Consider the following 15,431-nt stretch of genomic DNA (forward strand, 5'->3'; position numbering starts at 1 on the left):
ATGTGGGGCTTACATCTTGAAGCTCCCCATTGCCTTGTGTTGGGGTTTAAATGTCGGAGAGATTGCATTTTGAGTCACAGTGGGCTAAGCCATTACATGGCCCCATACAAGGTTAATTGTGGTAAAAGCCTTTTCATTTTTCTTTCCTTACCTGTAATTATACTTTAAATAACAGGTTGAAATGTACGATTTAGATAACTCCTAAGATTATGCATTGTTTCCTGTGAGAGGCAAGCATAATGCAGTAACAAGAAAAAAAAGTCTAAGTAACAAAGGAATGTAAATTCATACTTAGCTACTTTGCAATTATCATAATGACTAATGCCACAGCAGCCAACCTTTACTATTTAACAGAGCTCAGACAAATTAGTTCCTAATGCAATCTGACAAAACACTTCTCTCTCTCTCTCTCTCTCTCTCTCTCTCTCTCTCTCTCTCTCTCTCTCTCTCTCTCTCTCTCTCTCTCTCTCTCTCTCTCTCTCTCTCTCTCTCTCTCTCTCTCTCTCTCTCTCTCTCTCTCTCTCTCTCTATCTCTCTCACTTCTCTCTCTGTGTGGACCTGTATCTATGTACAGATGGTGTTGATCTCGATGATGACCCATCCTGTTCTTGGCCTGCATCATCTCCGTCCAGTAAAGACCAGACCTCCCCAGGCCACTGCGAAGACTATGATTTTGGCGAGGATGAAGGGGGCCCCGGCCTACCGTACCCGTGCCAGTTCTGCGACAAGTCCTTCAGTCGTCTGAGCTTCCTCAAGCGCCACGAGCAGAGCCACGGTGACAAGCTCCCCTTCAGTTGCACCTTCTGCAGCCGTCTGTTCAAGCACAAGCGCAGCCGTGACCGGCATGTCAAGCTGCATACCGGCGACAAGAAATACCATTGTGGCGAATGCGACTCAGCCTTCTCACGCAGCGACCACCTCAAGATCCATATGAAGACCCACGCCTCCAACAAGCCCCACAAGTGCCCAGTATGCCGCCGGGGCTTCCTCTCCTCCAGCTCCCTCCACGGACACATGCAGGTCCACGAGCGGGTCAAAGACGGCGGCGGCAGGGGGTCAGGCAGCGGACTCTCCAGGGAGGAGTGGAAACTGAAGGAGACGAGAAAGTGCAGCCGCTGCGAGGAGGGCTTTGACGTCCCTGAGGAGTTGCAGAGGCACATCGCCGAGTGTCACCCTGAATGCTCTCCGTTAGAGGACGGGGGCCTGGGTGGTGCCCTGCAGTGTATTTACTGCCACGAGCCCTTCAGCGATGAGGGCGTCCTGCTGACCCACATTGACCAGGCCCACAGCCACGACCGCAAAGGTCACTGCTGTGCCGTCTGCTCTGAGCACTTCCTCTCCGTGGAGGACCTCTATGCCCACATGGACATCCACCAGCTCCCTGAGTCCAGTAACCACAGCAACAGCCCTTCTCTGCTCACTGTGGGCTACACCTCCGTCTCTAGCACCACCCCGGACTCCAACCTCTCCGTCGACAGCTCCACCATGGTGGAGGCTGCCCCACCTGTGCCCAAGACCCGGGGGAGGAGGAAGAGGGCTGCCCAGCACACCTCACATGACGTCGGGGGCCGCTCCTCCAAGCAGTCCAAGATCTCCTACAGCTGCATCTACTGCAACAAGCAGGTGTTCAATAGCTTGGCCGTACTTCAGATACACCTGCGGACCATGCACCTTGACAAACCTGAGCAGGCACACACCTGTCAGTTCTGCTTGGAGTTGCTGCCATCCCTGTTCAACCTGAGCGAGCACCTGAAGCAGGTGCACAATGCCGAGGACCATGCCACCCTGGTGGCCAGCCTGCCGGACGCCTTGCTCCAGTGTAACTTCTGCACCGAGGTGCTGAGCAACCTTAACGCTCTTCAAGAACACATCCGCTGCTCCCACGGCTTTCCCAGCCCCGTGGCCAAGGAGAGCAATGCCTTCTTCTGTCCCCAGTGCTTTATGGGGTTCCTGACCGAGGCCACCCTGGAGGAGCACGTCCGTCAGACCCACTGCGAGGGGGGCAGCCTGCGTTTCGACTCCCCCCTGGTGGTGACCCCCAAGGAGCCCATCGTGGAGGTGTACTCCTGCTCCTACTGCACCAACTCGCCAATCTTCAACAGCGTTCTGAAGCTGAACAAGCACATCAAAGAAAACCACAAGAACATTCCGCTGGCGCTGAACTACATCAACAATGGGAAGAAGTCTCTGCGGACCCTCAGCCCCTCCTCACCCATATCGATTGATCAATCTTTCCTTCATGGTTCCTCCTCTCGCGGCAATCGTGGCATTAGCGAGTTCATCTGCAACCAGTGTGGGGCCAAGTACACCAGTCTGGACCTGTTCCAGACCCACCTGAAAACTCACCTGGACGGGATGCAGCCCCAGCTCACCTGCCCCCAGTGCAACAAGGACTTCCCCAACCAGGAGTCCCTGCTGAAGCATGTGACTGTCCACTTCACCATCACCTCTACCTACTACATCTGCGAGAGCTGCGACAAGCAGTTCACCTCGGTGGACGACCTGCAGAAACACCTGCTGGAAATGCACACGTTTGTGTTCTTCCGCTGCACCCTCTGCCAGGAAGTGTTTGACTCCAAGGTGTCCACTCAGCTCCACCTGGCCGTCAAGCACAGCAACGAGAAAAAGGTGTACCGCTGTACCTCCTGCAACTGGGACTTCAGGCACGAGGCCGACCTGCAGCTGCATGTCAAGCACAGCCACCTGGAGAACCAGGGCCAGGCCCACCGCTGTATCTTCTGCGGGGAGTCCTTCGGCACGGAGGTGGAGCTGCAGTGCCACATCACCACCCACAGCAAGAAGTATAACTGCCGCTTCTGCAGCAAAGCCTTCCAAGCCATCGTACTTCTGGAGAAGCACCTGAGGGAGAAGCACTGTGTGTTCGAGGGAAAGGCCCAGAACTGTGGCGCCAATGGATCCACCACCGGAGGAGCGGACCACCACCTGGTGGCCAAGGATGACGCAGAGCTACAGGGTCTCCTGACCAACAGCCATGGTGCAGGGGCGGCAGGATCAGGGGGCGTGTTGGAGTCCCCAAACAACCATGATGGAAGTGAGGAGGAAGTGGACACCGCTGACCCCTTGTTCGCGTGTGACATCTGTGGGGCATCGTACACCATGGACTCCCTCCTCACCAACCACCAACTCCGAGACCACAACATCCGCCCGGGCGAGAGCGCCATGGCGAAGAGGAAGTCGGACATGATCAAGGGCACCCACAAGTGTAACGTCTGCCAACGCACCTTCTTCTCAGAGGCAGGTCTGAGGGAACACATGCAGACCCACCTAGGCCCTGTCAAGCACTACATGTGTCCCATCTGCGGAGAGCGTTTCCCCTCGCTGCTCACACTGACCGAGCACAAGGTCACCCACAGCAAGAGCCTAGACACGGGCAGCTGCCGAATCTGCAAGATGCCCCTGCAGAGCGAGGAGGACTTCATGGAGCACTGCCAGATGCACCCAGACCTGAGGAACTCCCTGACGGGCTTCCGCTGTGTGGTGTGCATGCAGACCGTCACCTCCACCCTGGAGCTCAAGATCCACGGCACCTTCCACATGCAGAAGACCGGCACAATGTCCACCAACCACCCCATCGTCCGCACCACCAATCTGGCTTCCCACAACCAGCATCATCACCAACAACACCACCAGGTCAACCAGAAGCTCTTCAAGTGTGCCTCGTGCCTGAAGGAGTTCCGCTCCAAATCTGACCTGGTGAAGCTGGACATCAACGGGCTGCCGTATGGGCTGTGTGCCGCGTGTGTCAGCGCCACCGGCTCAAAGAGCTCCAGCCCCACGGTGATGAACGGAGGCAGGCAGCAGCAGGGAGGGGGAGGAGCCACGACCCCGGCCATGCCTGCTGCAGCATGGACTGCTCATATGGAGAGTCTCAGCCCCGGGGAGGTGAAAGGCAAGCCGGCCCATTCAACGTCATCCTCCTCCTCCTCTATCTCCTCAAGCGCTGCCAAGACTCGATGTACCAGCTGCAATGTGAAGTTTGAGTCAGAGGCGGAGCTGCAGAACCACGCCCAGACGGTGCACAGGGAGCAGGGAGGGGACAGCAACAGCGGGCAGCTCAGGACCCCACAGATCTCCCCCATGCCCAGGGCAAGCCCCTCACAGACAGAGGAGGTAAGGGACTTTAATACAATGAAAATAAACAAATTGTGCCGGTTTCCCGGACAGAGATTAAACCTAGTCCTACACTAAAAAGCTATTTCAATGGAGATTCTTCATTGACAATGCTTTTTATTCCAGGACTAGGCTTAATCTGTATCAGGGAAACCACGCCTATATGATAAAACGTATCTTATAAAATGAACAAATTAGAAAAGTATCAGAGTTTTTTGGTTGTCCAGTCAGCTTGTTAATAAATCACACATTAGTTTCAGATTTGTAGCCAAAGAAGTGCTCAGTAACTACTCAGAGTGCTCAGTAAGAATGTGACATTGATGTAGTATAAAACCCTGTGTCCTTGTGTTGTCTTTTCCTCCTGGTCCTTGCTCAGAAGAAGACCTACCAGTGCATCAAGTGTCAGATGGTCTTCTACAGCGAATGGGACATCCAGGTCCACGTGGCCAATCACATGCTAGGTAGGAGAGGTGACTCATTTCATATTTCTCTCCATGTTTATGGTCACTTGTTTTGAGGTACTGTCTAATGTAGTCATACAAAGGAATATCTGTTGATATATTGTTTAATTATTCAACATATTTCCCCAAGATATTACATTTATATTCCATTTTGTTCATTTAGCAGACAGTCTTATCCAGAGCATATTGTTTCACCCCATATTGTAGTACAAAATGCACCCTTTGTTGTAACAAAAATAATTACTGTTAGCATAACTATAGAATATTAAATCTTCTATTTTTAGACTTTGTGAATTTATGATGAAAGCCTCTGGGATGCACAAGCATGAACATTATGTGTGAGCCTGCTTTAGATCTTCAGACATTCTTGTCTGTCAATGCTGAAAGGCCTGATCCTGTATGAAATGTAGGAAAACAACAATGTAGCACAATGTGATGCATGTAGACTAAGTTCATCGAACAAGATTCTAGATAAAGCAGTTTAATCAAATGTTATTCAAGACATTATTATTCTGAATGCTTGATTAAAACACAAAGAGCATACCATCTCCTGTTCTATAATTCTCAAACGTCTTTACTTTTGGCTTTCATTTGTATGCAGGTAGAATCATTTGCAGAGAAAACACTATTTAAAACCCAGGCTTCTTTCTTTCTTGCATGCAGTAAGTAGGCGTCTGAATTCCAGTATCACCTTCCTTTATTCATTCATTTATTCAGCTCGTTTGGCGGCTCTTTCATTACACTGCATTATCTGTTGTCTTCAGTGGGAGAGAGACTCATTGATCTGGAACCAAACCGCCTCTCTGTTTGGGACGCGCTCCTAGGCGCAGGTGAATTTAAACAAGGTGGGCAATTCTATAAGGACCGGTGGGCAATTCTATCAGGAACACACTGTTTGTGCATAAACAATCACAGGCATGTGATTTGTGATTTTGATGGTGTGCTATGTGTGTGTGTGTGTGTGTGTGTGTGTGTGTGTGTGTGTGTGTGTGTGTGTGTGTGTGTGTGTGTGTGTGTGTGTGTGTGTGTGTGTGTGTGTGTGGTGAGAGAGAGCATGTAGCTATGTTTGTGGTTGGTTTGTGTTAATCTGATCTACTCTCTACACTTTACTGGGGGTGCCTAATACATCACCATGCTAGCGCTAGTCCTCTCAAAACAACCCTCCTACTGGTTACTTTAAGTCTTTCAGCCACACAGACAGGCATGTTAATGTTAGAATCCAAACAGCTTCAAAACATCTGAAATTACTTTATTTGGAATAAATACAAATGTGCAATGGATCAAAATAAAGTATTTATTGATCGAATGCATTTTATTAAAGAAAGTATATACTTCAAATAGATAAAATAGAAATAGATATAATAGATAAAAAGTAATTGCCTATAGTTATGTTATTACACTAACATTGTTCAGAGTTGACATTGGCTGGTTTTATATGCTGAGGCATTTCTCTCTCTGCTCTCCCTCTCCGACCATGGGAGGGTTAAACCTGGAGCAGGCTGTAATTACCACAAAGCCAATTTGGCACAAAGAAACCTGAAATGCCCTCCTGTCCTCATTTGGAAAAAGCTCTAAATACCTTCTCTTTCTCCCTGAAAAAGGGACAATTTCTCCCTTTAATGGCCATCTGCACAAGAGAGGGGAAACAGGGGGCTAGGGTCATCTCTGCTCAAATCTCAGCGTTATTAGCCTAGGTAATGGAGCAGGAGCTGGATTCATAGGGGTGTTATTTTAAACCCATACGCTGCTCCACTCCTACCCCACTCCACACTGGTTTTGCTTCACACTGATAACTCTATATATAGTGATGTGGCGTGACATAACGCTGTCGCTAAGTGTATGGAACAACAGAACCAGAGAAGTCCATCTCAGCTGTCTGTCTTTGTAATACGATAGTCTCCGACCGTAAGGCAAGTGCACTCTGTCTCCACCTACCTCCTCTGTCTCCTAACCAAAGAGATAGCTAGCTAGCTTATGGCCTCGTTTGTACGTCTGCCAGTACATTTTGATGCATGGATATTATGCTCGGATGACGACAGAAAGCATAGCTCTGGTGCATTGCTACTCGACATTTAGCATGATAATTTGGAAGTGGAAGGGAGGGAGGGAGGGAGGGAGGGAGGTGGCTATGGGTGTGAATGTAGTAGGACTGTACACTGCAAACCAGCCCTAGCCTGGTTGAACCAGACTGAAGACTGTGTTCATAATGTTGACTCTGTGTTCAGTCTGGTTTAACCAGGCTAGACCAGCTCTGGCCAAGCCCTGGAAACAGCCCCAAGTGTCTTAAGATGGAGACCGCAACCTGCATGGATCAGTACACATTTGCTGTACAGCTGGTCGCTCTGTTTGGGGACCTGGTGTGATACTCCTATGGAGAAAAAAATGATATTGCCACCATCCAAGGAGCAATTTAATAGCAGGCCAGAAGACAGCTGGCCACTCTTTAGTTTACAGTTTTTTTTGGCATGGCGCATTTACAGAATTGAGGGTGCCCGACAAACAGATTTATACTGCTTCAGTTAATGTGGATGTCGACTATCAAATCCCTCATTTTTATCTTTCTTTGTGTAGGATGTTCATTAAGGCATTCTTAATTCTTCCTCCTCCACACAGATACAACACATTTGTGTCAGTCATCATCTGTTTGGGTTGTATGAGACGAACACTCTAGATCAGGGATGTTTAACTGGCGGCCGGCGCGTGGCCCTCCTTTTGTAGGCCCGCAGATAAAAATGTTTTCTCTCCGCTGTCAAGAGGGTGGCCGATAAAATGTTTTTCTCAGGCCCCCCAAAAGGGCTAGGGCCAGCTCTGACTACGTGTGTGTATGGATGTGGGTACATAGACCTGCGAGACACCGTGGCCCCTCATGATGAGTTAAGATTTTTCTTGGGCCCCACCACCATCCACATTGCCCATCCCTTCTCAAGTAATTGTTTGTTTTGAACTGTTTGCCTTTGAAGCTCCTTCATATGTCAGTTAAGCCTGTTGGGTTTAAACCAACGGGACATCACCTCTCCACAGCGCTTCACTTTGACCTCAACGTGAACTCATGGGGGGTGACTTTTGACCCATTTATCCTACCATCTCAAATATCCCTCTGTGGATTTCAGTGACCAATGACACCTTTTAAAAGCATGGGCAGTGAGCATGGTGCTTAAAAGGTGAAAAAGGGTCTCACATTTTCACAGTTTTGGTGACCACTCTGATCCTATATTTTTAGACTGGTCCAGTTCAAGCTACTCCAGCCAAGGTGGCAAGGCTCAGAAGGACAATCATAAACAAACAAATCCTGGGCATCAGGGCAGCACATTCCAGAAAGTGGTTTTGGGGTCACCTCTACCGGTTTTTGGGCTGGTGACAGGACAACGCTGAGCCTGCAGCCAAGTCAGGGAGGAGTCTTCTCCCTCTCACAGAGCGGAGCCGGTGGCCTGGTCAGCCTGGGCGGAGGGGGTGGAGGGGGGTGGGGGGGCACAGGAGGGGTGGGGTTCGGGGCGGAGAGGGAAAGGCACATTTGCTGTACAGCTGGCCACTCTGTGTGAAGCAGGGCTCTGTGGGCCGTTACAGAGCTGGAGAGAGGAGGGTGAGGAGCATGAGGCCTCTAGCCCTCCTCCAGATTCTACCTCTCTCTGTTATCTCTCCCTGACTCCGTTTTTCATACTAACCACCAATCTGGCAACCCTAACTGTGTTCGATTTTTAGTGATGGAGTAAAGCAGGAAGAATAGTTTTTTTCGGAGTCTAAAAGGCTTGTTGTTTAGTTTTTTATACGAACCACCAATCTGGCAACCCTTACTGTGTTTGGGTTTTAGTGATGATAGAGTAAGTAGAAAAGTATAGCTGTAGTTGAGGCTAAAAGGCTTGCTTTGTTGCCTTCTAAAGGGCTGCAAATTATCCCTTTGCTCCTTGTTTTGGGTCCCTGGAGCAGTTTGGACAATGGTGTGTTGATTAGGCCGTCTCTGTCGATGTCTCTACACTAGTGGCGACACACTCACTCACTCACTACTCCATTAAAGGACATTTATTTTCATGGTGAGTAAAGAAATGTGATGGTTTTAGTGTTTTCTTGTTATTACCACCAGACAGTATAACAATAATCTGTGCTCTGCAGTGAATTAAACTCATTCATAAAGCACATACACATGTAATTTGTTAACAGACATAGTGGAACAAGCTTCTCATTTAACTCCTAGGGGGTTGGATCAGACTCTAAAACCCAATAGTCAACACAACACACCACAGCAACAGGAACTGGATCAATGTTATGAAATAAATAAGAGAACAGACCAGCCTCGCTCCGACCAGCCCAGACCAGCCACTGGAAACAAAAGGAAGCCATGCGTACTGTATACCAAGTAGACTGAGTGCGATTTCTAGCCTGATTTTTATTAATTGGTGATTAATAATAACTCCTCTCGATTCGTTAGCGCAGTCACCTCCCGCGCAGTGGAGTGTCCTGCTGCTAATGTGCACACCTTCCTTCCCGTTACATTATATCTCTCTGCCTGAATAATGTGGCATCCATGAGGAGAATAGAGAAACAGAGACAGGGGCTGCAAAGAAAAATACTATCTGTAGTTTTGACACATTCAATTGTACAGTTTTTACCTGACTGGATTCTAGCTTCTTCCTTAAAGAAAGAGTTAAAGATTTCTCCTTTAACTCAGAGACTTGACTGTATTAAAAGCTTTTACGGCATTGCAGTGAATGTACTCTTCTTGGAAAGGTATTTCTGTAATGATGGTCTGTTGCTAGGTCAGACAAGCTCAGTCTGATGTGGTCCTTATTTCTAGATTTTCTTGACATTTCCCCACACCTCACAGACTAGGCCAACATGTGAGAAAATATGAGATGCTCCCACAGTTCATACGGTGTGTTTGCACAAGGTTTTGAGCGAACAATGTCTGGACTCTGTTGTGATTGGTAGGCTGATGTCATGTCACCATGGTGATTTTATTTAGGCAAATCCTTTTGAGGAGAGACAGTTGTAGTACTCTATCTCATTGTTATCACCTACACACAGTATATAATTTTCTCAACCACTGCTTTTTGATATTTTGGACTATTACCTCAGAATATAATTACCTTAGAATTAAAAACCTTATGACGAATTTGGCTGTTGTATCTCTAGCCCAGCTACCACATCAGACTACTTGGTTTCTCTGCAGACCTGGAATGAGCTCGAGGTAGAAGGCTCATCCTTCCTGTGCTCCAGTCCTGGCTCGTCTATGTTTTATTGATATACAGGAGGGATGTCTCCTTTAGAGTGTTAATGCCAACCCTTGTTCTGAAGTGCCCTATAAATACTAGATTATCAGAATTAACCTCTCCGTTCCTGTCCCTCCCCGGAGGTTCCGAGATGTCACGGAGGCCATCAGAGCATGCGCACCGCGGCCCTCCTCGGTCCGAGGGGGTTGATAAGCAGTCAGACGGGGAGGTGGCTTATGGGAACAGTGCAAACAGACAGCTCTGCCTTAGTAAAGGTCAATGCTGCAACCCACACCTCTCAAATCCCAGACCGGCCTCTCATTGTGTGACCCAGACTCTGAATGTGCCTGGAGAGAGATGCCTCCCTCTGCCCTGGGGAGAATTACAGGGCTAGCGTTGTGTTGTGGTAGACTGAGGTGGCGTGGCATTGTGTTGTGGTAGACTGAGGTGGCGTGGCGTTGTTTTGTGGTAGACTGACGTGGCGTGGCATTATGTTGTGGTAGACTGACGTGACGGTGTGGTATGGCTTTAGAGGTTGTCACCAACAGTGGTTACCTATATACAGTAGCTTCATCTGATGAAACTTTAGTGGAACATAGTCCTTCCCTGTTGGTGTCAGCTGGGAGGAATTACAGTAGTACATCCGGTTGCGATGTAAGATAACTATTTTACTTAAAAGCAATAAAGAGAAGGCATTCCAGTGGCATAACCATATCATAAGCAGGTTCTGTGGCTTCGAACCAACAACAAACAGCTAAAGAGATGTACCCAAGGATGGGAACACTCTTTATGGTGTACAATATGTGTTTCCAAAGTGCTGTGTAACGATTGACTGTTCTCATCAACGCTCGGTGTGTGAACGACAGACATGGGAGGGGAGAAGAGAGGCGGGGGGGGGGGGGGGGGGGGTGTAGAGCGTGAGCCCCTCAAAAGGCCCCCCAGCGCCAAAGCCTTAATAATCATGTGAGCTGCACTGGACTTCATTACCCTCCTGTTCGACAGGCGGAGTGCCAGCCTGGATTGCTGGCTGGCTGCGGCAAGGTCAACGTCGGAGGAAAACTCAGTTACTGTGTTACTGCGGAGTGGGAGCAGAGCGGGAGTGGAGGAGAGGGGCTGCCATCTGTCAGCTCGGGCCTGCCATACCCGCAGAGCAAATGTACACGGGCGGCCAGAGGAGAGGCCACAGACACCCATCGAGCTAAACACACCGAGCATAACACTGAGGCCTGGACAGACAGAGAGCCAGCCAATGCAGAGCAGAGCACAGAGATGGACCTTGATGCTGCAGCTAAACACAGGGACAGTGCAGGGACAGTGGTGTGTACATAGAGCTAGCTAGCGTGGTAAAGTTGGCATTGGGTTCTGTGTTTTTATGTTTGTTTTTTAGTGTGAGTGCAGTATTGGGCTCTGGCTGTTATGAGTCCAGATGGCAAAGTATTGAACACAAACATGATCTGTTACAGTGTGTTGTTAGATTCAAGTCATTCTTGACATTTAGTTATATTTTGATAAAGACATTTTTCGTATTTCATTTTTATATTCTCAGAAGAGCTCTTCACGCTGTCCTTAGTTTCAAGTTTCATTAGTCATATGTAAGGGATACACATGGTATACATCGTTCAACAAAATGTTTACTTGCAGGTTCCTTCTCGACAACAACAATAAGAAATAATAAAAGATAAGAATACGAACATAAAGTAAATGGCAGTAGAACAGAATAAACATTTTAGCATAAATATAATACAGGAAGGCACAATTTATAGTCCAATATTTATATGTATATTGGGGAAGGAGGGGATGGGGGGCAGTGTATAAACTGAGCAGTGTAATAAGAGTCTGGTAGCAGCAGTTGTGATGTGTGTGTAGCATGAATGTACAGTATGTGTGTGTGTGTGTGTGTGTGTGTGTGTGTGTGTATGTATGGGTGTGTGCATGAGTGAGTGCATGTGTGCTAAGGTGCGGAGAATCAGAGCATGTGGTCAGTCCAGTTCAAGTGTTCAGCAGTCTGATGGCTTGTAGATAAAAACTGTCTCTGAGCCTGTTGGTATTAGACCTCATGCTCCGATACCGTCTGCCCGACAGTAAGGGAGAGAACAGCTCGTGGCTGGGGTGTGTGGGGTCCTTGATGATGCTGCGTGCTCAGGCACCGTTTTGAGGAGATGTCCTGGATGGGTGGGAGCACGGTCCAAGTGATGTACTGGGCCGTCTTCACCACCCACTGAAGCGTCGTTGCGGTCGTGCATGGAGCAATTTTCGTACCAGGCCGTGATGCAACTGGTCAGGACGTAGTATCTGGAGAGGACCCGGGGTGGCATGCTAAATCTCTTCAGCCGCCTTAGGAAGTAGAGACACTGTTGCTCCCTCTTGACAAGAGTGGTAGTGATGTTGGTCCATGAAAGGTCCTTGGTGATGTGGACAACGAGGAACTTAAAACTTGTGACTCTCTCTACTGCAGTCCCGTTGATATGGATCAGGGCATGCTCCCTCCTCTGCTTCCTGAAGTCAACAATCAACTAATTTGTTTTACTGACGTTGAGGGAGAGGTTGTTGTCATGACACCACAATGCCAGTTCACGTACCTACTCCATATAGGCTGACTCGTCGTTGTTGGTTATCAGGCCTACAACCATGGTGTCGTCAGCAAACTTGATGATGGAGTTGGTGTCATGCAAAGCCACACAGTCGTGGGTGAACAGAGAGTACAGCAGAGGACTGAGGACACACCCCTGTGGGGCCCTTACACTGCTCTAGTAGTCATATTTCCCTTTGCCATGCTGTATTGCCCGACTTGAACAATAACAACCCGAGCCAGATTGTCTTGACTCTTGTAGGCCATTTTAGAAGCCCTATCTATCAGGCAGTGGTGGTTGTGTTGTTGTTTCATCATGCCAGTCCCGGCTATACAATACACTGGGTCTGTGGATGAAAAAACAAACAGGGCATCTGATTTAGTGAGTGACCGTCTCAGTGAAGACCTTTATGATGCCCTCTGGCCAATGGGAAGCGGAGTGGAGGAACCCTGCGGAATGTTCCAAAGCGCTCTCTAATAGGTTTCAGGTGCTGTGGGCCACCGGCCAGCCCCTCGCCCCCCCTCCCCTGTCCCGTGTGATAGCAGCACTGCCTGCTCCATGCAGTCATAGCACTGCCATTTCTCCTCTCAAGGAGATGGGGCAGACACATGAAAATGGACACCAGTCATTTATAGAGGAAAATACTCAGTTAAAAACTAATTGTCCTGTAGGTTTTGCCCCCCAATTTGAGAGTCCTTGTCATTTTGACTTTCATTTAATTTGGCACAGAGTGGTATTCCTGTTGTTTGTGTTGGTATAACGTGTCTTTAGCTTGTTGTTTACTGTACTCAGAATTATACTATAGGCTAAAAACAATTGCATTGTCCCTTTAGATCAATAAAAAGATAAGTGTACAATTTCTTACAGTAGACTCTCCTCACTTGACCTCTTAACCTTAACAAGATGAGGCAAAAACAGATCTGCACTTTATCCCTCCACCTCTCCACAACTCTTCCCCTCCTCCTCATCTTAGAAAGTTACTGCTTGTTTTCCCTGTTCCGTTCCGTGACTGCAGCCCCCTCTGGCTCCATTGTCAACACACTCCGGAAAACTGGGAGAGGAGAGGGTCCTGGGCGATTCCTTCCTCATTAATGGAACTCCCACAGGAACTCCCAGGATGAAAGCTGCAGTACATACAGTATTACTCCCACAGGAACTCCCAGGATGAAAGCTACAGTACATATTAAGCATTAATGTTGATACAGTGGGGAGAACAAGTATTTGATACACTGCCGATTTTGCAGGTTTTCCTACTTACAAAGCATGTAGAGGTCTGTCATTTTTATCATAGGTACACTTCAACTGTGAGAGACGGAATCTAAAACAAAAATCCAGAAAATCACATTGTATGATTTTTAAGTAATTAATTTGCATTTTATTGCATGACATAAGTATTTGATCACCTACCAACCAGTAAGAATTCCGGCTCTCACAGACCTGTTAGTTTTTCTTTAAGAAGCCCTCCTGTTCTCCTTACCTGTATTAACTGCACCTGTTTGAACTCATTACCTGTATAAAAGACACCTGTCCACACACTCAATCAAACAGACTCCAACCTCTCCACAATGGCCAAGACCAGAGAGTTGTGTAAGGACATCAGGGATAAAATTGTAGACCTGCACAAGGCTGGGATGGGCTACAGGACAAAAGGCAAGCAGCTTGGTGAGAAGGCAACAACTGTTGGCGCAATTATTAGAAAATGGAAGAAGTTCAATATGATGGTCAATCACCCTCGGTCTGGGGCTCCATGCAAGATCTCACCTCGTGGGGCATCAATGATCATGAGGAGAGGGATCAGCCCAGAACTACACGGTAGGACCTGGTCAATGACCTGAAGAGAGCTGGGACCACAGTCTCAAAGATAACCATTAGTAACACACTACGCCGTCATGGAAATCCTGCAGCGCACACAAGGTCCCCCTGCTCAAGCCAGCGCATGTCCAGGCCCGTCTGAAGTTTGCCAATGACCATCGGGATGATCCAGAGGAGGAATGGGAGAAGGTCATGTGGTCTGATGAGACGACAAAAATTGAGCTTTTTGGTCTAAACTCCACTCGCCGTGTTTGGAGGAAGAAGAAGGATGAGTACAACCCCAAGAACACCATCCCAACCATGAAAACGGGTCGTGGATGGGTATTCCAGCATGACAATGACCCGAAACACACAGCCAGGGCAACTAAGGAGTGGCTCTGTAAGAAGCACCTGAAGGTCCTGGAGTGGCCTAGCCAGTCTCCAGACCTGAACCCAATAGAACATCTTTGGAGGGAGCTGAAAGTCCGTATTGCCCAGTGACAGCCCCGAAACCTGAAGGATCTGGAGAAGGTCTGTATGGAGGAGTGGGCCAAAATCCCTGCTGCAGTGTGTGCAAACCTGGTCAAGACCTGCAGGAAACGTATGATCTCTGTAATTGCAAACAAAGGTTTCTGTACCAAATATTAAGTTCTGCTTTTCTGATGTATCAAATACTTATGTCATGCAATAAAATGCAAATGAATTACTTAAAAATCATACAATGTGATTTTCTGGATTTCTGTTTTAGATTCCGTCTCTCACAGTTGAAGTGTACCTATGATAAAAATTACAGACCTCTACATGCTTTGTAAGTAGGAAAACCTGCAAAATCGGCAGTGTATCAAATACTTGTTCTCCCCACTGTATATCAGTGTTAATACAGTAACTTGACTCTGCTGAGGTGGAATTGTCGGTGTGGCGCAGATTTAGTCTGTATCACGGTTTTAATTGAGAGGATCCATTTCAATCTTGTTATGTGGAGGATGATGTGTGTTATGTGGAGGATAATGTGTGTACTGCATGCATCATCTGTTACCATGCTTGTATTATTACATTATTATACGTTGCATTTTGTTACAACATTATCCCCGCCACAGTAGGTGATGAGCATGACAAGACTGCAGGAGCGTACAGCATAGTGGTTTTGCCTAATTAACAGTAAAAGAAAGCAAAATACTGTACCAGATTCTGGGTTTTTGGTTCATGAGCTTAGATGTATGGTTTTGTTTTAAAAAATGTTATATAATTTATCGGGAATAGTTTTTGTTGCCTTA

At 47.8% G+C, this 15,431-nt stretch overlaps 1 protein-coding gene across 3 annotated transcripts in view; it reads left to right on the forward strand.

Annotated features, from left to right (window-relative positions):
* Nucleotides 1-931: 931 nt before the first annotated feature.
* The window catches only part of LOC311150714 (zinc finger protein 521-like), a 70,708-nt gene continuing 56,208 nt past the window's right edge, over nt 932-15,431 (forward strand). For 2 of the 3 annotated variants that reach the window (XM_084188232.1, XM_084188234.1), the window contains exons 1-2: nt 932-4,131; nt 4,508-4,592. In XM_084188232.1, the coding sequence (XP_084044358.1) occupies nt 1,015-4,131; nt 4,508-4,592 (3,202 nt within the window). In that variant the 5' untranslated portion in view covers nt 932-1,014. The remainder of the gene's footprint in view (nt 4,132-4,507; nt 4,593-15,431) is intronic. The other variant, XM_084188233.1, reaches the window with a different exon arrangement.

Source organism: Coregonus lavaretus (assembly GCF_964263955.1).
Source record: "Coregonus lavaretus genome assembly, chromosome: 23".
Lineage (NCBI taxonomy): Eukaryota > Metazoa > Chordata > Actinopteri > Salmoniformes > Salmonidae > Coregonus > Coregonus lavaretus.